The sequence below is a fragment of the Microtus pennsylvanicus genome, chromosome 7 (assembly GCF_037038515.1).
Source record: "Microtus pennsylvanicus isolate mMicPen1 chromosome 7, mMicPen1.hap1, whole genome shotgun sequence".
Lineage (NCBI taxonomy): Eukaryota > Metazoa > Chordata > Mammalia > Rodentia > Cricetidae > Microtus > Microtus pennsylvanicus.
This window is the reverse complement of record NC_134585.1, coordinates 1,858,991-1,878,257: the sequence shown is the minus strand read 5'-3', so window position 1 is coordinate 1,878,257 and position 19,267 is coordinate 1,858,991. Positions and strand designations below refer to the sequence as shown.

The following is a 19,267-nucleotide window of genomic DNA, read 5'->3' as shown; positions in this document are numbered from 1 at the left end:
CTCTCCATCTGTACCCCACTCTCCGATCTCCATCTGGGCCAGGCCCTCACAGCAGCACACACCCCCACCCCTCGGCCCCACCCTGGCCTCTCCTCTCCATCTGTACCCCACTCTCCTACCTTTACTTTGCCCAGCTCCTTCTCTTGTCCAAAGTCCTCATGTGTCTCCCAAAATAAACTAGTTCGCAAAGTGTTTGGTGTGTCTCTTCTGGAGGTGAAGGCCTTGGGAGCTGGACCAGACTGCCATCACGGGGCCCCTCTACAGCCCTGCCTTGGCATCTCCAACTCGACTCCAGACAAACAAAGCTGAAGAGGACCTGGATGCCCTTATATGGTGAAGGTTGGGTTGGTTAGGTTAGCAGACATACTGAGAGGAGCTGGGTGTGGGCGAGGGGCTGTATTGGCAGGATACAGGATACGAACAATGAGGTAGACCCAGGGAGGAGGTGCCTGAGGAGGGGACAGAAGGCCCAAGGGAACAAGGGAGCCTTGCTTTCCAACTCCCAGGTTTAATGTCCCTTCTTAAGCCTCTCTCCCAGTTTGACCAGTTAGAACAGTGTAAATCTTGGAACATTGTGGAATTTTCTTTTTTAAGGGGGGTGATGTGTGTGTGTTTGCTGTATACCCTGTTTATTTTAACAAATAAAGCTTTCCTGGAGCATCAGAGAAGCAGAGCGGCCAACCACTGAAGTTCTTACCTCTACCAATGCTCAGACCAAAAGGGGTCTCTATGAATCCTCAGACTGCATCCCCAGACAGCACCCATCTCTTCCTGCTTTATATTCCTCTCTCTGCCCATTCATATCCTTTCCCGTCCCCACCTCCCCAGTGCTGGGATTAAAGACGTGTGTGTGACTCCCAGGTACTGGGATTAAAGGTGCGAGCCACACGGTTTCTCTTTTAAACAAGATCAAGCCCAGGGTGGCCTTGAACTCTGAGAGTGCTGGGATTAGAGGTGTGTGCCGCCTCTTCCTGGCCTCTATGGCTAACAGTGGCTGGGCTTTGCACTCTGATCTTCAGGTAAGCTTTATTTGTTAAGGCACAAACAAAATCTACTACACTGCCCCTTACTGGCCTCCAGCTCCGATTCTCCTTCCTCGGTCTCCAGGGTTAGGATTACAGAGTGTGCCACAGCAGGCTGCTATGGGTAGGGTCTCCCCCAAGGCAGAGTGCTCAGGAAGGGACATGAAGGCAGCACTGGAAGCTGGCCAAGGTGTATTCAAAGGCCGAGGCAGCATCGTGTTGTGTCAAGGCCAGCCTAGAGACCACTACTCAAAAGGCCAAAATAAAGGCGAGATCTCTATATCTCTATGTACGTCTGTCCTCAAGTACACACACCTGTGCGTCGTCTCCTCAATCAGGGGCGGCCTACCTCCAGCACAGGGGCAGCGGAGAAAAGGGGAGCATGCGGGGGGGGGGCGGCTCTAGCACTGAGGTTGGAGGCTGAGAGCGCAGATGCCTAGAAGCCTGGCTGATGCTAGCGTCCACTGTTGAAGGGATACAACCGATCACCATGTAAGCACAATGAGCACTCTCTGTGTTGAGAAATTTTCCCTAGTTATTATGGTTTGAGACAGGATCTTTCGTGTAGCTCTGGTGTCCTGGAATTCCTTATGTAGGCCAGGCCTGCCTCTGCCTCCTGAGCGCTGGGATTAAAGGTGTGCCCCACCATGCTTAGCCAAAACTTCTCAGTATTTAGTGTGATATCGCATCAGTGATAATCCTAGCTCTTAAAAGGAGGGTCAGGAGACCCCATCTTTTTTTCCCCCTCTGGGGGTGGAACCATATTCGCCCCTTTTAATTGATATTTATTGAGCTCTACATTTTTCTCTGCTCACCTCCCTGCCTCCCCCCTCCCCCTTCAGTCCTCCCCCAAGGTCCCCATGCTCCCAATTTACTCAAGCGATTTTGTCTTTTTATACTTTCTACTTCCCATATAGACAGGAGACCTCATCTTTAAAAAATCCCAAAATACTAAAATGAAGACTTAACAGCCGCGGCCCCTAGCATGCTACATCTACCACAAGGTGCCGGGATTCTCGAAATGATCCAGGTTGTTCAATAAACATGCATGTGGGCTTGAGTTTCTCCTCCGGTGAAATACCCGGCAGCACGTGGAGCTAAATGGCAGTTAGCCTAGTCTTGGTTTATTATGGAGGGAAGTATGGCTGGAAGGCTAAGAACAGCCCCCCGAGTTAGGAGAACTGAGGACTCGGGGAGATGACAGACCAGGATGGGGGAGCCAGGTGGGACAGGTTGCCATGCCAGGGAACCTGCACAGGAGCCCACCCTCTGCCCTTCCTGCTAGAGCCTGGCACTGGGGCTAGAGATGAGCAGAAGCCAGAGGATAAAGAGCCGGCTCTGAGGAGATGCAGCACACGACCGGACTGAGGGACGCGACAGTACACGCATGAGCATAAATCACACCTGCTTGAACAGGAGGGAAGCCACACCCAGGTAGTCGGAGCATAGAGGAGGCCTAGGAGACCACAGGGATCGAGGACTGCAGAGCAGAATCGGGAAGGGGACGTGCCGGGGTCTAGTCTGGGGAAGAGCCTTAAGTCCGAACAAGTGTATTTGGCGCAGGTCGGCAATGGACACACCCAGCTCCAGGGGCGGGGTAAATGGGTCTGGGCTCTCAGACGTCTTATGAGCAAACCAAGCGGGAGCAAGGAGAGGTTCAGGGCCTGGAAGAACCAGTGGATCTGGGACGATGTCTTCTTGGGGCCCAGGCAGAGGGCTGCGGAGCTGGGCACTGGACCAGTTGCAGCAATCATACTGGCTGCAGTCAGCCTTACACCAGAAGTCTGAGTGGTGGGTGATGCATTTGTCTTTACAGCGGTAGGAACCGTAGTGTGCGTGGAAGCGAACTTTAACATCCAGAGGGCGGGGACAGTTATAACCCCTGTTAACAGTTCCCCTCAACCCCAACCCTAACTCCCCAGCATTCATGCAGACCAGGTTCACTTGTCCGCACGCACACACCCCTTCCACCAACCCTCATGCTGGAGACCGGGCCACGCTGTTCTACCACAGTGGTAGATGGTGCAAACCATGCTGGGGATGAACAGCTGTTGATGGTGCCCTTTTCTAAGCCAGAAACGGAGCCCAGTGAAGGGTCTTCCAAGAGGCACAAGCGGCAGGTAAAGACATTGGCAATTGGGAGCTTGGCATAGAGGAACAAAGGAGATGGAGCCAGGACTCACTCTCAAGTACACCCAGGGCCCCGGCTCCACCCTTCCCCGATTCGGTTTCCCCTTCCTCCTAGACCCTGGCCCCATTTACCCTTTCCCATTGCTGAGTCCACCATGGTCAGTACACCTACAAGCCTTCACTATGGAATTCTGGGAAGAGGCGCAGCTCCCGTGGAATAACCCCAAACCCCACCTTCCTAGGACCACACTCCTTAATCCTCAGAGGCAGAATGGTTTTGACAGGCGGTCTGGGCAGAGCTGCTGCGGGTGCAGGGCTGGAGAAAGATCCTGACCAGGAAGATGGCATGTCCTCCCACAAGGTCTGGTTCCCACATGGGCACCAGCTGAGCACCAGCTGGATCCTTATAGGTATTTTCATCCTAGACATGTCCGAAAGATCGGTACCCCACTTCAAGGGCCATGGGCAGTGCCTATCTCTGGCACGCCCCGCTGTCCACCTACACCACAGGGTTGGCTCCCACTGTGAATGAGAGGTTGGCCAGGCCTCCCCATCCCTTCCAGATGGAGGTGACTCAGCTATCCCAGCAGGGGGCACAGGCTAGCACAGCAACAATTGTGGCTGTGCCTTCTCTGGGTTGTTTACTTCAGGATTCATTTCCTTTACCAGCGAGACTGAGAGTATGCCTTATGAAGCCCCCACAGCAGAAGCACAGCCACGGAGCAGATAGAGGTTTGAACCCTTTCTTTTCAACCCTGTGTATTACCTAGAACGTGCTCTGCACCCTTTCCTACCTGTCTACTAATATCACCAACCCATGCAGCCTCAGTCTGTGCTATTCCCACCCAGGGACGATGAACTACAAGGGTCCCCAGAGTCTGGCACACCATCACCTTCCCTTCCTCAACCCTACCCAGCAAGCACCAGCAGACGAGCTCATGGCCTTTTCTTCCAGTTTATTTCATGTTCCCACCACGATAGCAATCCCTTTAATTTAAACTAAAAACCATAGAATTCCTGAAAGGGAGCAGCGAAGGAACGGTGGTGCCAAAGACAGAGGAAAGGTGCACGGGGCATCAGCGAATCGTCTTGACTGGGCTCTTGAAGTTGCTGGCGGCTTGGAGCTGCAGCTGGTAAGCCATTGGATGAATCTTGAAACCATAGAGCCTGGACCAGGCAGAGGTCAGAGAGACAGCGGGGTAAGTTCCCTTCCGTCCCCGCCTGTGGCCGGCATCCCACCACTACCCCAGCCTCCGCTTCACGCCTACTCAGGAGTCCCCCAACTTCCTTGCTCATGAATACTTGATTTTTTTCCCCCATGAACACTTGAAAATGTACCCCCTTTTTTTCAAAACGGTTTTTTCTCTGTGTAACAGTGCTGACTGACCTGGAACTCGCTTTGTAGACCAGGCTGGCCTTGAACTCAGAATCCGCCTACCTCTGTCTCCCAAGTGCAGGGATTAATGGCATATACTACCATGCCCATCTTAAGAATGTATCTTTCCTAAAAAGTTTCTTTATGCCGGGCGGTGGTGGCGCACGCCTTTAATCCCAGCACTCGGGAGGCAGAGGCAGGGGGATCTCTGTGAGTTCGAGACCAGCCTGGTCTACAAGAGCTAGTTCCAGGACAGGCTCCAAAACTACAGAGAAACCCTGTCTCGAAAAACCAAAAAAAAAAAAAAAAATTTCTTTATGCATATGAGCACTCTGTCTGCATGTTCTGCTCGCCAGAGGAGGGCATTGGATCTCATTACAGATGGCCACTCTTCCTCTGGAAGAGCAGTCACTGAGTCATCTCTCCAGCCCCTTAAAAATGTACCTTAGACATCCACTAAAATTCAAATTCTAGTCCAGGTAATGGCAGTGCAGGTGTGTAGTCTCATTTACGGCAGAGGCAGAAGGATCCTTTGAGGCCAACTCAGCCAACAGAGACCCTGTCAAACACTACCCATTCCCCATTCCTGATCCAAACACCAAACCAAACAAACATGCTGAGCCACAAAACCTGAAGATTTTGGCAAAGGGCTGATCATCCAAGATGGCAATAGCCACTGTATAAATAGCCAAGAGCCACACATTTAGAAATAGGCAGCCATCGTCAGCATCCCTGCTCTATGGATAAGAAATCGAAGGAACAAGCAATCAAGTAACTTCCCCAGTCACTCAGCAAGAAAAAGCCCTGACTTTGGGAGAGGCAGGTCTCAAGAAAGGGCTATCTGTCCTCAATCCTTTCCAGACCCTTGCAACTGCCTCTGTCCCCCACCTGGGTACAAACTGGTTGGCAGGTCGTTTGGGCCGGTACTCTGGGTGCACCATGAAGAGCATGTGGGGGAAGCCAGTGCCGAAGTAGGCGCCGTCGGTGTGATGGTGCCGTGACGATTTGGGGGTGTACACGTCCATGCACTTGGGGCAGTAGAGCTTCACCATGGCCTCGCCTGGGATGTCCGAAAGGCCTGGGGGAGAGCCAGACCCTGTTGACCAGGTACCCCCAACTCTTCCCAACCTCCCACAGGACTCAGGCACTGACTAGATTAACCTGACTTTTTGGAGGATTGCCAAATAGTGCCCTCCCCTCCTCCTTCCGACACTCACCAATAGGAAGCATCGGCTGGTTCTCACAGTACACACGAGGACAGTAGCCAAAGTCTCCCTGCTGGTACTTTTCCAACTAGGGTACAAAACGGAAGGGACTGGTGAGTGTAGAGCAATTCCTTGCAGCTCAACTCACTTCTCAGTCACCCGAGCCTCCCGCTTCTAACTAGAAGCCGCTCCTGTCAAGGCAGGCCTCGACTTCTCAAGTCGGCAGGCTGCAGAACACAAACGCCATTTGCTGTTTGTCCCTGAGAGCTCCTTCCTGTCAATGGTTCCATCTTTCCCTGACGATACTTCAGCAGGACCTTCAGTGGGGATCTGATCTCAGCCCAGCTCTTATCTCTTCAGCTAGACTTCCTGACAGGTACAAGACAGGACTTCTGATTCATGCACCTGCGTCCTGACTGCCTCAGCAGCAGGTGGGAGCAGAGCCTCACCATTTGGGCGATGCCTCGGTTGGTGAGGATGTAGCGGGCGTGGATCAACCCATAAAGCATCTCCGCTGCCTGTTCAATCAGGTCACTCTGGTTGGGGTTGTCCTCCAGCTCTTCATCTGAAAGGTGGGATGGTCACTTGTAACCCCACCTCATGCCCAAGGTGGCCACCTACAGTTTATCCAGCACCTGCTTCTGAGCCCCACCCTATCTACCGCCCATGCATCAGCACTGCCTTCTCTCCACACCTCTCTGCCTGCTTCTTCCCTTTCCCAATACACACACATAAACACATAGGGCAGAGGGCGGCACTCTAGACAGGCAGGGAAGAAGCCGTACACAGAACCAGTGAAGAAACCAGCATTATGAAACAGAGTTGAGTCACATTCAAAGAATGTGAAAACAACATGGAAACAAATGCTTCCAGCCCCAGAAGGCAAGAGTCAGGTAGGGAACCAAATGAATGAAGAAGCCAAGTGTTGTTGCTTGTGCTGTAATTCCAGCACTTGAAGGCTAGGGCAGGAAGAGCAATTGGTAAAGTCCAGTTGGGATAGGAATGGAGGATGGGGGAGGGGACACATAAATAGCAAGCAAGGGGTATGGGGATAGGAGAGGTGGAGAATCGAAAGGAAATTTAGAAATAAAAAAAAAGCAGTTGGGTGGTGATGGCACAGGCTTTTAACCCCAGCACTCAGGAGGCAGAGGCAGGTGGATCTCCGTGAGCTCGAGGTCAGAGAAATGCTGCCTTAAAATAAATAAGTAAATAAATAAATAAATAAGAAATTCAAGGAGCAAGTGAGCAGCGGCCGGAAGAAGAAAACAACGCACACGTAAGTGCACACAATATCATCAACCCCACACTCAACAACAGCCCCAGGGCTCGTTACCAGGCTCCAGGTCCAGGATCATGTCTAGAGCTTGTCGATAGTGAGGCACCTGCTCATTGAGCCCAGTGAGATTAAACTTGTCCTGGATGTAGTCTTCATCCACCTACCGGGACAGGGAGGGCAAGAGGCTGAAACCAGTGTGGACTCCCCTCTTTCACCTGGGCCCACCAGGTTAATGACCGATCAGTTCCCCTGGGCCCTACTCCCAATTCTGCACAAGTCCTCAGTGTCCCACAGAAACCGCAGCTCTTTTCTGTACAGTGCACAGACGTAACTCAACCTCTGTCCCGCATCTCTAGCAACTGATTTGCCCTTTCCTCAGGGACATCGGACTCTCTGAGCTAAGGACTCGGGAATCATGAAGGCTAAGCAGTCTAGTTTGTGAAAAGCATTTACAATGTCCGACATTAACATATTATAATTTTCACGTTACAGAACTCTAACAAGAAACATCTGCATCTTCCTGTCACCGAGATAACCTCTGTTAGCCAAGCACAGTGACAAGCCCTTGTAATCCCAGCGCGCAGGAGACTGAGGCAGTAGGACTGCCATGAGTTCAAAGCCAGTCTAGGCTATGTGGTAAGCTCCGAGTGAAACCCGACCTCAAATAACATAAAATAAGACATCGAGGGCACGTGGAGCTGGCCAAGAAGCAAGCTAAACTCACCTCACAGAAGAATTCATTGCCACGGAGCCCACAGAACCAGGAAATCCAGGACACCTCCTCAGAGCTACTCATCTTCACGTCGGCTGGGAAAGAGGAGCGCTAAGTGGAAACCAAGCTGTCTCTGGGCTCTTCCCTCCTCCCACGCGCTCTCCCCGAAGACGAAAGAGCCCGAGGCCACCTTGGCTTAAGGGACCCCAGGCTCTGAAGCATAGCTCTCCGCGCGTCTCTTCTTTGCCTCGGCCCCCGTTCAGTGTGAGAATGAGTTCCACTACTTTCCAGAAGATGACAGGTCCTGATGCACTAGTGTGACCCCCGTGCCCGCCGTTACCCAAGGCCAGGCCCCTGTCCCCCCCCGTGTCAGCTGCGGCAGAGCTCTGGGCTCCGGCTCCCCACCACCGCCGCTGCCTGCACGCTCCTGGCGCCTGTCCCAGGGCTCCCGAAGTTCATCCTTCCCCCAGGACCGGCCTCGCCTGCCCTCCTGCGGGATGCGCCAGCGTCCCCACAAGTCCGCTCTTCTCCCCAGGCCACCCACCCTCTCCCGGCTCCCGACCCGGTCACTTCCTTCCTCGCCCCCACATCTAGGAGCCCAGGACCCAGCACCGCACCCGGGGTCGGACGACGCGGCGCGGAGACAGCCTCAGACTCACCGGCTGGACGGGGACTGGGACTGGGGCGGGGAAGGGGGAGTTGCGCTTCGAAGGAACGACAGCGACCGCTACGGCGCAGGAAGCCGACCCGACCGCCGCAGGCGAAGTGAGGAGCGGGGGGGGAGTGGAAACTGGGAAGGGGGGAGGGAAAAGAGCAACGCGCAGGCGCCAGAGGCCGCCCCCTACCTCTGTGGACGCCGGGAGATGGAGTCCCGCCGGAGGCGAGAAACTGACGAAATGAGGGCAAGGTGAACTACCAATCCCAGGAGCACCCGCGCGCGCCTCTAGGGTCGCGAGGCCCTAGAAGCCTCCTGGGGGCGGGGCGAACGGAGGCGCCACCGGAAGCGGAAGCCAGGGGCCGCGGCTTCCCAACCAGGAAGCCTGGGAAATATAGTCTTCGGCGCTTTAGGCTCGCTCGGCTGCGGGGCCGGCGCCAGCGGGGCGTCCTCCCTGCCGCGCTCCCTCGCGGCTCTGCCCGGGGACCCTGGTTCTCCCTCCGTCAGGCCCGCGACAGCGGTCGCCCAGCATCAGGCATGCGTAGAGGTGTGGCTCGGTGGGGAGGGGCTCTTGGAGAGCAGTGCGGCGGGCGCGCTAACCTGTGGTGGCGCCAGCCAATCTGCCGCTCGGCCCTTTGCACTTCTCCATGTCCTCGGGCTGGAGTGGACCCTAAGTGTGTGATGAGGGGCACCGTGGTGGTGCTATTTCATCGCACAGCTCCTCGGCATGTCACGGGTTAGGGCCTTTCTTAACGCAGAGCGTGGTCTCCCAGCTCCAGAAGAGGAGCTAGGAGCGGGAGGGACCACGTCGAGGGTGACGAAGAGCATTGTGGGGGCGTTATGGGAAAGTAGGACCCCAACCGACAGGTCCCCCTGGGTCCTCGCGCTACCTGGGCACGCGATGCTTTGCGCAGATGCTTGGAAAGGTTCCAGCGCGGGAAACTGAACCTTGTGTGTGTGTTTTGTTGTTGTTGCTGCTGCGCATGCGTCTTCCTGCCACGTGACTATTTGATTGTGTCAACTCTTGCAGATTGCGACAGCTCCATTTTGCGGTACGGAAGTGACAGTGCAACACCTTGCCCTGGAAACCTTCCGGAATAATGTCACGCCTGTTTTTATTTGGGGAAAGGAGACCCCCAAATAAGATCGAGCAAGAGTTAAAAGGTCAAGCTGGTATTTCCTAACGTGGTATGTGCTACAGGGTGCAAAAAATGTTTTCAGAGAGAGCCTGCTGTTTTTGTTTGAAGGGAGATGGGAGTGGAATGCAGGACCACTAGACAACTGTCTGGAGGAATACTTTTTCCTATTATTGCTTTTGTCTTTCTTGTGTTAGAGATAGAACCCAGGCCTCCCAAATACAAGGCAAGCATTCTACAGAGAGCCTTATCCACCATGGCCTCATGAAAATTTATTAACATCTGGGCAGTCATTCTAGGGATCCCTGGGCTCTCGAGATCCTAGGTCGTGGAGTCAGTTTGGGGTGGGAGGTCCATTTTAGTTATAGCCTGCTTTCTCAGCCCAGCAGGCTGCTGGAGGTGGTGTTACTCATCACAATGGTGACCTGAAAAGTTGAGTGGTCTTCTCAGCCGTTCTCATTTCTCCCCAAAGCCATGTCCAGGCCATCTCTCATCACATTTACTCCAGCCACTGACTCCAGCGACCTCTGGAAGGATGGGCAGCAGCGGCCACAGCCGGAGAAGCCAGAGCCTGTCCTGGATGGGGCTGCAGCCCGGGCCTTCTACGAAGCTCTAATCGCGGACGACAGTACTTCCCCTAAGCCCCAGAGAGCTGACCCTATCAGGGAAAGAAAGAGGAAGAGAAGGAGAATAACGAGGGATGCTGCGGCAGGAGCCTCGGGGCAAGGAAGACCACTTGAGGATGAAGACAAGATGACCCCGGGGATCTTGCTGGCAGCCCAGAAGGGGGATGTGACAGAACTTCGAAGGCTGCTGGAACCCCGAGAGGCAGGGGGAGCCGGAGGGAACATCAATGCCCGCGATGCCTTCTGGTGGACTCCCTTGATGTGCGCTGCCAGGGCAGGCCAGGGGGCAGCTGTGCGCTATCTCCTGGGCCGAGGGGCTGCCTGGGTAGGGGTCTGTGAGCTGGGAGGCAGAGACGCTGCTCAGCTGGCTGAAGAAGCAGGCTTCCCTGACGTAGCCCGCATGGTCAGAGAGAGTCCTGGGGAGACGAGGAGCCCTGAGAACCAGAACCGGTGAGGAGGGGCTTAGCTCATACCCATCTTCATTGTGTTCTTCTTCCTGGACACCCCTCACAGGGGCTCTCCACCTTCCAGTGTACCTCGTTCATGTCATAGAGCGGGGGTGGACAGGGTCTTTGTCCTTGCCTGAGAAGTTGGGGGTAGGAACGCCTTTCTCAGGGTCGTGAAGCTGCAGTAGGTCAGTGTGGAAGCCGTGCTTCTCACATAGTGGGCACTTTAGACAACACCAGCTCTGCTCGCTCTTCCTAAGAGCTCAAGAACTCCCTAACTGCCCCACGTAGTCCCTCTGGGCAGATGGAGAGGGGCCGGTGGAGACTTGCCTAACGCTGGGCTGGGCTGGGCAGACCTGGGGTCCCTCTCCAATGCGAGACAGAACAGATGACGCTGAATCTAGAAGCATGGAGCAGGCTGCCCTGCCCACCAGGTTGTGCATAGCGGCAGCTTCAGGCCCTCTGCTTTTCCTTCCTTCCCTGTAACTCCTTTCTTTCTCTGCAGGCCTCCCCCGACCTCCCAGTTCTGTGAGGACTGTGGTGCCCATTTTGAAGACTCCAACCACCGTACATCTACTGCCCACCTGCTGTCCCTGTCCAGGAGCCCCCAGCCCTCCAGCCTTCCCCTTGGGGTGCCCACCTCCAGTCCTGGCTTCAGGCTGCTGCTGAGGGGTGGCTGGGAACCAGGAATGGGGCTAGGACCCCGGGGCGAAGGCCGTGCCAACCCCATTCCCACCGTCCTCAAGAGGGACCAGGAAGGACTGGGCTACAGATCTGCACCCCAGCCCCGAGTCACGCACTTCCCAGCGCGGGATACCCGGGCTGTGTCTGGGAGAGAGAGGGTGCCTCGAGTTGCCACACTGAGTCAGAGGGAGAACAGGAAGAGAGAGGAGAAGGACAGAGCCTGGGAGCGAGATCTGAGACTGTACATGAACCTTGAGTTCTGACCAGGCAGGCTGGCCTTTAATTTGCTGGACTTGGGCCCCTGGCCTGGGTATTGGACTTCTACTTCCTGGGATCCGCCCAGATGCCAGACCCCCGGGTTCTGGCTCTTGGCCTCTGCTTATAGAGAGAATGACTGAGAGTTGGGAGATAAATAAACTTCCTTCATTGTGGTTTGTTTACTTTGTTGCATTGGGGCAAATCTGAGTCACCCTCACTGAAGGACAAGCTCTGCAGGTGATAAGGGAGTCCCTAGCCTGGCTGGCTGCACGTTATCTGTTCTTTGAAACCTCCCTGAAGTAGGAATTGCCCAGCTCTGTTCAAGGCTCCTCTCAGTGTCTCTGGGACGCCAATCCCGTGGTGTATGCCCTGTCACAAACCAGTTCTGTTATTTGCTGGAAACACCACAAACCCTCAAGTTCTGAACTCCTTGATAAATCGGGGAGTGAAGTCCTGCAGAACTGACCCGTGTGCCTAACATTATCCAACCTATATGCCATCCTAGCTGGCACCAGAGAGCTCTGACCTCCCAAGTGCAAAGTTTTCAAATGACCTTTTATTCCTTCCTTTTTTTTTTTTTTCCTTTTTGACAGTCTCATCTTGCTATGTTGATCAGGCAGGCCTCGACCTTGCTGTGTAGCTCCTACTGTCTCTGGAATGTTAAGACTAAGGTGTGTACCCCCCCCACACACACACAGCCTTGCAATGTGGAGGCTGTAACCTAGAGTGTCATACCTGCTACACAAGTGCTTCTGGAGTTACTGTCCTAGTCCACACACAGCCCAAGACTCCATTTCACTCCCCGAAAACAGGCAGCACTTCTCCCGACATTTTTCTTTCCTGCTTGGCACCCACGCTCACTTGGGATCCTCATACCAAGTGCTAGAGATGTGAAAGCCTTCAAATCACTGTCACGAAGGGCAAAGGGCAGTTGCTTAAGTCACGTGGCTCCTGTTATTTACTTTTCTGGACCAACAAAACGTGAAGTGGTAGGTGAGAAACGGAGGAGTGGCGGGGGATGTGCAGAAGCGCAGGGCAGCCAGAAGCGCTGCGTTAGGGAAGAAGAGGCTAAGAACCAATTCAGAGCCAGCCTGGCCTATATCTGCCCAGGCCTTTCCTGAGCTACACGTATAGGGAATCTCTGTCTTTTAAAACAAAAACCAAGGATCGAAGCGCCGAGTCGGAGGTGGGCGGTGAAGAGCAGAACTGGGCTTGTATTCAGGTTCTGGCTTAGGTGATCCTCTCTACGCCTGCGCTAGTGGATGGCGGGGGCTACGGGGGAGGTCGTTCTGCAGGGTCCGCCTTACGAGTGGCCGAGCTCCGCCCCCGCCGGTCCCTCCCGGCCCGGTACAGCTGCTTCCGGGCTCGCACGGCTCCGGGAGGCCGCTCCCCGGACGCTGGGCCCCAGAGCTACCCGCAGCGTGCGGCGCCGAGACGCCTGGGTCCCCGGGGAGGCCCGCACTGTGCCTTGCGACTGCCATCTCCAAGGACGTCTCCGTTCTGACCTTGCGGAGGCCGCGTCTCAGCTGCGCCCTCGCGGGACAGTGGGGCCACTTTGTGGACCGAGAGCCTCCTAAGTTAAGGAATGTGTGTAACCGCCTGGAGTTCGCTGGACACTTCCATCCCGGCTTCCTCCCACCTGGGACTTCCTGCTCCTTGAGCCCCTCGGGCAGCGCGGTTTAAGGCTCCTCAAATTCAGGACCGAAGGACTCAGGACCACGTACCTTCCTTCTTCGATGGAGCACCATCTCCCATTTTGGGGGCACCTTGGGGTGTGGCCTTGGTGAGTGAAACTTAGGGTGCTGACCGCTGGGAAGGAAATCTGAAAACAGAACATTGTGGGGGTGATCCTGGCCTTATAAGGCCCTGGAAGTCTGTGAGTGTGTGGGGTGGCAGATGGATTTCTTTTCCTTTAAACTGACAAGGAGGCAGGCCATTTACCACACTTGAGGCTGCGTGAGCTCTTTCTGAATTCTGAGTTAGGACGACATCAGACATCACCAAGCAGATACCTATTCTGAACCAGAACAGATTCCGGCCTCTGAGGAGATCCCGAGAATCTTAAGCAGAGTCAGGAAGCTGTCGCAGATTTGGGGGGGCTCATTATACAGTTCAGTCATGTTCCTGCGAAGGCTTGGTGGCTGGCTGCCTCGACCTTGGGGCCGCAGGAAATCAACAAAGGCTGGTTTGCCTGCCCCAGAACCCAGATGGGTGGACAGTTCCCCGGAGAATTCTGGGAGTGACTGGGACAGTGCCCCAGAGACAATGGGAGATGTGGGGCCTCTCAAGAAGACCAAGGACTCAGGGAAATCAAGGATCCCTGGGGCTGCTCCAGAGTCGAGCAGAGAGGTCCAAGTGGATCAACTTGGGAGCAGAAGAAAGGATTCCTTTAAGCGGGACAAGACTGCCTCTGGCGTTCAAGAGTTTGCGAGACTGGAGGCTGGAGGAGCCGTTCCTAAACTGGAAGGGGGCTCTGTGGATTCAGGCGGCGTGAAGAACCTTGGAGTGCCACCCCCAGGAGGACTAGGCACTACCGGACCAGAAGCCCTATTGGAGAAACCTGGTCGCCGGCAGAAGCTCCTGCGTTGGCTCCGGGGGGACCCAGGGGCTCCCTCACATCACCTGCGGGACCCAGAGGAGTACCTGCAGATCTCCACCAACCTGACTCTACACCTGCTCGAGCTGCTAGCCTCAGCCCTGCTGGCCCTGTGCTCCAGGCCTCTTCGAGCTGTCTTGGATGCTGTGGGCCTCCGAGGACCTGTGGGGCTCTGGCTACACGGGCTGCTGTGTTTCCTGGCTGCCCTCCATGGGCTCCACGCTGTTCTGAGCCTGCTTACTGCCCATCCCCTGCATTTTGCCTGTCTCTTTGGCCTCTTGCAGGCCCTGGTGCTGGCTGTCAGCCTCCGGGAACCTACTGAGGATGAGGAGAGCACTGATTTGGAGAGTGAGGGGCATGGGAGGGAGGCCAAGGAGCCAAGGGAAGGTCCAGAGAGGACGCTGTGACTGGTGAGGGTGGGGGCAAAGGGTGAGACAGTGCTGTGGCCTTTGGGAGGAAGGTGGGGAAACCCAGATTGTAAGCACAGTGACCTCAGGGATGGGGAGGAGCCTCAGGAGCCTCTGTCATACAGGTGACAGATTGGGGCTGTTTAGGTGTCCGAGAATGGACAATGGGACGTCACCATTTGAGTCACCAGCTGTTGTTATTGCTTCCTCTTACATTTATCCACCTTTTTTTTAAATTACCACCTCGAATCCCCCCACACACACTCCACTTTTAAAGAGCAAAACAAATAAAATAAGAGTGATAGTGGAGAATGAAGACCGAAGGGTCCTTTCCAGTCCCCGGGGTGGGCGGGGCCATAGGTGGACAGAGAGCTCTGCATTAAGAGGTAGTGAGGAGATCTGTGCCTTCCCTTGGATTCTAGGGTCAGAGCCACCTAGGGGACTGGGGCTGTGAGGTAGGGGTTGTAGAAGGGGCTCCAGGTGTGATGGTACTGCAGGGAGGGTCGGGTACTCGGTGAGATCCCGGAGAGACAGGGATGGTGCAAGCCACAAGGGCATGAGGACCAGTTCAGAAGGGCTGTGCGGGGCAGCGGGGGCAGCACAGGGCCTCTCATCTCCAGTTGTGCTAGGGATTTGCTCACTCAGCAATAAACGCGCTACACTAAATCCTACATCTACCAGTGCGATCTGAGAGGTGCTGCTCTGTGTCCTTCCTGATGCCAAACAGCTGCGCGTGGCAGAGGTTTCCTTCTGGGGCAGGGGCGTGCCAAAATGGAGAAGTGACTGATGTCTGCACACAAAACTCCGGAGATGAGGATTGAGAACCATGTTTATTATCCTTGAGAGGGCGTGGAGAGTCTCCCAAGTCTCCCCTCGAAGCTCAGTCCCACCCTCTGTCTAGCACAGATGGAAGTGACGGGTCACTTGCTGGACAGCTGGCAGACCTCTGTGACGGGAGGAGGGAGAGGAAGCCCAGTGAGCGGAATGGATTGGGAATAAGGGACCCTTCTCTCTCTCTCTCTACCCTTTGCTCCCGTTAGCCTCTAAAGCGGTGGGTCTCAGCCTGTGGGTTGTGACCCTTGTGGGGGTTGGATGTCAGATCCCCTAAGGATCAGATGTTTACATTTTGATTCACAACAGTAGCAAAGTTAGCTATGAAGTAGCAACAAAAGGAATTGTATAGCTCGGGCTATGAAGTAGCAACAAAAAGAATTGTATACCTCGGGGTCACGGGGTCACCGCAGTGAGGAACTGTATTAAAGGCTCCCAGTGTCAGGCAGGTTGAGAATCTCTGCTCTAAAGACTCAGAAACCTACCATTTTCCTCTTTTTATTTTTATTTTTGAGAGACAGTCTCACTACGTAGCCCCAGCTGTCCTGAAACTCACTGTGGGGACCAGGTTGGCTTCAAACTTGTGGCGATTCTTCTGCCTCTGTCACTGACCAAAAGCCTCTTTTTTTAAAAAAAAAGATTTATTTGAGTGATCTATCTGCATGTACACCTTGATGCCAGAAGAGGGCATCAGATCCCACTGTAGATGGCTGTGAGCCACCATGTGGTTGTGGGAATTGAACTCAGGACCTCTGGAAGAGCAGGCAATGCTCTTAACCTCTGAGCCAGAGTCCCCCAGAGCCCTGCTTGGTAGAGGCCTCAATGTACCCACCCTGATAACGTCTGCCTTGGGCCATGGCCTCTGCTGACAATACCCACAGACCTCTTCTGGGAGACCTCGACCCCTCACCTTGATTCCTGGGAGTCACCAAGAAGACTTTGAAGTCCAAGCAGGAGGTCAGAGACTGGAATTCCTCCACACACTTCTCTGGAGGGTGTGGTGATCGGTCTGGAAGGACAGGGAGCCGCCAGGCCAGTCAACATTACTGCTTCTCAGCCCTGCCCCCTCCCCCCAACTCCCTAAGAGACCTGGTGAAGATCAGCCCAGCCTGTTCTGAAAGGGAGATCCTTTGGCCTTCTAGTTTCCCTCGGCCACTTCCTGCCCTGTACCCACTCACTGTAGAGGAGAAAGCGTTGGTATCCCTCGCCCGTCTCTTTCAGCATGATTCCGCCTGGGCACGAGCTGGAGAAGAGGTCTGTTTTCATGTCAGGGCGGCCTGTAAGGATTGGGAAAGGATTGTGAGGACAGATGCAAAACCAAGCTGAGTCAGGCCTAGTAGTGCAGGGCTGTGATCCCAGCTGCTCAGGAAGCTGAGGCAGGAGGATTTCACGTTCAAGGCCTGCCTGGGCTACAGGGTTAGTTCACCACCCATTAGGGCAATGAAAGGTTAGAAAGGGGTCTGGGGATAGCTCATGATGGTGTGCTTCCCAGCATGCAAGAGGTCCTGGGGTTAATCCTCACTTTGGAGGGGGATGGAGGGAGGGCAGGTGAGAACCAACCTTCAGTCCTGAGGTCTGTGTTTCCTTTCCCTTCAGTCAGGTGGTATATCCATTTCCGGGGCACGCAGATCCCATTCTTCCTGCGGAGGTGGCAGTAGAAAGATGGGAGTGTCTTCCAGCCACACTACCAACCTTTGCTGTTTCCCACAGCCCAGCTCTTTGGGGTTCAAGCTGCCAAGGGAGAGCTAGGCCCATGCTATCAGCAGTGGGTAAGGACTCCGGGTGGGCTGACTGTGCAGTCTGGGCAGAGAACACACCCAGTGGGGCCTCTGCTCCCTCAACACTCACGTGCGGACAGCAGCACGAAGCTGGAGCTGCCTTGGGGCAGAGCCGGTCGCCATGTTGAAGACAATATTGTCCACCGAGTCAAAAGTCGCTAACTCTTCTTTGGTGGGGGCTGCTCCTGCGATGAAGTACCATGTGCCCAGGTGGGGATCTGGGGACTGGAGAGGCAGTGAAGAAAGCAAGAGGATGAATTAGTGGGTCCGGCGGGAAACCCATCCAGCCTTTCCATCAGTCAGCGGACTAAGAGTCAGGGCTGAGGTGCTGGTGCCCTCATCCTCTCCCCTCCTTTCCCAGCATGCCCTAGTCATCTTGAGCTACCCACCCACAGCCTCCAGCTTCTCCTTCGGCTCTCCCTTTCCTCGGTCCATACCTCTTTCTCGCCCACTTCCAGCGTTGTGAGTTGACTGTGCTCAGGGCATTGGCTCATGGAGTTAAAGACAAGGCCGTAGAGGTAGAGCACAGCCGCCCAGATTTGGTGGAACATCGTGGGCAGGAGAGAGCTGCTGTCTGCAGGTGAGGGGACCTCTGCCTTGACTGTTCTCTGCTGGCCGCTCAGTCCACTCCGCTTTCAGCCCCCTTGCCTCGACCCTTGACCCTTTTACCTGCTAATAAGTAACTCCAGCCTTGTTTTCCAACCCAAGCCTAGCCGAGCTACAGCACTGGGGCCTTCCTCCCCCTCTTCCAGATGCAGCCACCCTACAGTATATGCGGGCATGTCCAGTGACTCTGAGGTGTCAGGAGGAGAGCCGAGCCCTACAGTAGAAGCCTCCAGTCTCCCCGCCTGTATCTGACTTGGAGCTCTGCTGTCTGTGAAGCTCCGAGGAGAAGTGACTGGGTTAGGTCTTTCATTTATTCACTTGGCAGATTTGGGGATTTCCGTTGTTAGCCAGGAACTGGCTAATCCTGGGGGACATTTTTTTTAAGAAACGGAAAAATAGCTTTACAAACAAACCATTGCAAGAGAAGCTGATAAGTGTTAGAACAGGCGCCAGTCAGTCTCCCTGGGGTTCTTTCTCCTTTTTTTCTTTTTTTTCAAGACAGGGTCTCACTATGTGGCTCTGGCTGTCCTGGAACTCACTCACTCTGTAGACCAGGCTGGACTCACTGAGATTCCTCTGCCTTCCAAGTGTTGGGACCAGCGCTGGGCTAGGGACAGTTTTTTTCCCCCTCCTGTGCTGGGGATCAAACCTAGAGCTTTGAGCACATCAGGTCTGCTCAGGAGTAGCAGTGATCCACACCCCCAGTGCCTGGGACAGTTATAGTAATCGCTCGCGCTATTTTTCCATCTGTGGAATGGGCGATTCATAACTCTCAGAGTTGCATGAGATCATGTACACCCCAAGTCAGAAGTAGATGTCCACTATTGTAGTGACTACAAAGCACCCACTGCTATTGCTGGTTATAGGTTTTAAATGGTAGGGTGCTACATTGTCAGGAACTAAAGTCACCGGATAGTCTTAGTATATAGAGCTGTCAATGCAATGAGGTGGGATTTATTTACATAAATATTGTCTTCTCCTGAAATGCCTCAAGGCTTATGCTCAAATATACATAAAAATAGCTAGGCAGTGGTGGCGCAGGCCTTTAGTCCCAGGTAGGCAGAGGCAGGTGGATCTCTGTGAGTTTTAGGCCAGCCTGGTCTACAGAGCTAGTTCCAGGACAGCCAGGGCTACACAGAGAAACCCTGTCTTGAAAAAACAAAAACATATATATATATACGTAGGTAAAAAGGAAAACTCCATGTTAGGATGAGGTGTTTAATTTTAATTAGGCAGGTTCATTAGCTGAGCCAAAGGGGGCCTTTGATTGCTGAACTTCAGTACTTTGATAGCTGGACCTTAGTAGTCAGCCTGAGGAGGAAGTGGCCAAATAAGGGGACATTGCCGGCTAGCTCTAGGAATGCAATCTAATGGCTTTCGGCAAGGCAGAGGGAACGGGGTAGAAGGGCAAGGCCTGCCAGAGCCATCCAGGCTCATGCTCCACGTTCTACCTGCCATCAGGCCACCCCTGGTTACGTACCTAATAGTAGCTTGTTCAGAACAACCACAAAAACGTGGATGATG

General features: G+C 54.4%; 5 protein-coding genes across 6 annotated transcripts; 2 read left to right on the top strand and 3 right to left on the bottom strand.

Annotated features, from left to right (window-relative positions):
- Positions 1–326: 326 nt before the first annotated feature.
- Positions 327–3,581, bottom strand: Ly6g5b (lymphocyte antigen 6 family member G5B). The gene is given in 8 exon segments (XM_075978726.1): positions 327–449; positions 2,427–2,668; positions 2,671–2,732; positions 2,734–2,869; positions 3,031–3,061; positions 3,064–3,164; positions 3,285–3,328; positions 3,487–3,581. Coding segments are annotated over 8 exon segments (834 nt in total).
- A 507-nt stretch (positions 3,582–4,088) lies between these two features.
- Positions 4,089–8,531, bottom strand: Csnk2b (casein kinase 2 beta). The gene is made up of 7 exons (XM_075979428.1): positions 8,380–8,531; positions 7,733–7,815; positions 7,066–7,168; positions 6,182–6,297; positions 5,745–5,820; positions 5,416–5,605; positions 4,089–4,319 (listed from the first exon to the last, which is right to left on the bottom strand). The coding sequence occupies exons 2-7, from the start codon at positions 7,802–7,804 to the stop codon at positions 4,229–4,231; spliced, it is 648 nt and encodes a 215-aa protein (XP_075835543.1). The 5' UTR covers positions 7,805–7,815; positions 8,380–8,531; the 3' UTR covers positions 4,089–4,228.
- Positions 8,532–8,753: 222 nt separating this feature from the next.
- Positions 8,754–11,698, top strand: Gpank1 (G-patch domain and ankyrin repeats 1). Of its 2 annotated transcripts, none has more exons than XM_075979425.1 (4): positions 8,754–8,910; positions 9,406–9,563; positions 9,984–10,587; positions 11,089–11,698. In XM_075979425.1, the coding sequence occupies exons 3-4, from the start codon at positions 9,986–9,988 to the stop codon at positions 11,528–11,530; spliced, it is 1,044 nt and encodes a 347-aa protein (XP_075835540.1). In that variant the 5' UTR covers positions 8,754–8,910; positions 9,406–9,563; positions 9,984–9,985; the 3' UTR covers positions 11,531–11,698. The 2 variants fall into 2 exon arrangements, with proteins under 2 accessions (XP_075835540.1, XP_075835539.1); XM_075979424.1 differs by having other exon boundaries at positions 8,756–8,922.
- An 820-nt stretch (positions 11,699–12,518) lies between these two features.
- Positions 12,519–15,201, top strand: C7H6orf47 (chromosome 7 C6orf47 homolog). Its single transcript, XM_075979426.1, has one exon. The coding sequence runs from the start codon at positions 13,644–13,646 to the stop codon at positions 14,526–14,528; it is 885 nt and encodes a 294-aa protein (XP_075835541.1). The 5' UTR covers positions 12,519–13,643; the 3' UTR covers positions 14,529–15,201.
- Positions 15,202–15,339: 138 nt separating this feature from the next.
- On the bottom strand, positions 15,340–17,797 carry Apom (apolipoprotein M). Its single transcript, XM_075979429.1, has 6 exons — positions 17,575–17,797; positions 17,208–17,362; positions 16,920–16,999; positions 16,538–16,636; positions 16,270–16,368; positions 15,340–15,474 (listed from the first exon to the last, which is right to left on the bottom strand). Exons 1-6 carry the CDS (start codon positions 17,686–17,688, stop codon positions 15,449–15,451), a joined length of 573 nt encoding a protein of 190 aa, XP_075835544.1. The 5' UTR covers positions 17,689–17,797; the 3' UTR covers positions 15,340–15,448.
- Between the last annotated feature and the right edge of the window lie 1,470 nt (positions 17,798–19,267).

Bases quoted from the DNA above. Each gene is read 5' to 3' on its own strand.
- Apom (XM_075979429.1), bottom strand. From the start codon at position 17,688: ATGTTCCACCAAATCTGGGCGGCTGTGCTCTACCTCTACGGCCTTGTC. The intron at 17,363-17,574 runs GTATGGACCGAG...CTGCCTCTCCAG, and splicing joins TGGAAGTGGGCGAGAAAGAG to TCCCCAGATCCCCACCTGGG. The intron at 16,369-16,537 runs GTGAGTGGGTAC...CTGTCCTTCCAG, and splicing joins CCAACGCTTTCTCCTCTACA to ACCGATCACCACACCCTCCA.
- C7H6orf47 (XM_075979426.1), top strand. From the start codon at position 13,644: ATGTTCCTGCGAAGGCTTGGTGGCTGGCTGCCTCGACCTTGGGGCCGC.
- Csnk2b (XM_075979428.1), bottom strand. From the start codon at position 7,804: ATGAGTAGCTCTGAGGAGGTGTCCTGGATTTCCTGGTTCTGTGGGCTC. The intron at 7,169-7,732 runs GTGAGTTTAGCT...CTGTCCCGGTAG, and splicing joins GCAATGAATTCTTCTGTGAG to GTGGATGAAGACTACATCCA. The intron at 6,298-7,065 runs GTAACGAGCCCT...CCCACCTTTCAG, and splicing joins GATCCTGGACCTGGAGCCTG to ATGAAGAGCTGGAGGACAAC.
- Gpank1 (XM_075979425.1), top strand. From the start codon at position 9,986: ATGTCCAGGCCATCTCTCATCACATTTACTCCAGCCACTGACTCCAGC. The intron at 10,588-11,088 runs GTGAGGAGGGGC...CTTTCTCTGCAG, and splicing joins AGCCCTGAGAACCAGAACCG to GCCTCCCCCGACCTCCCAGT.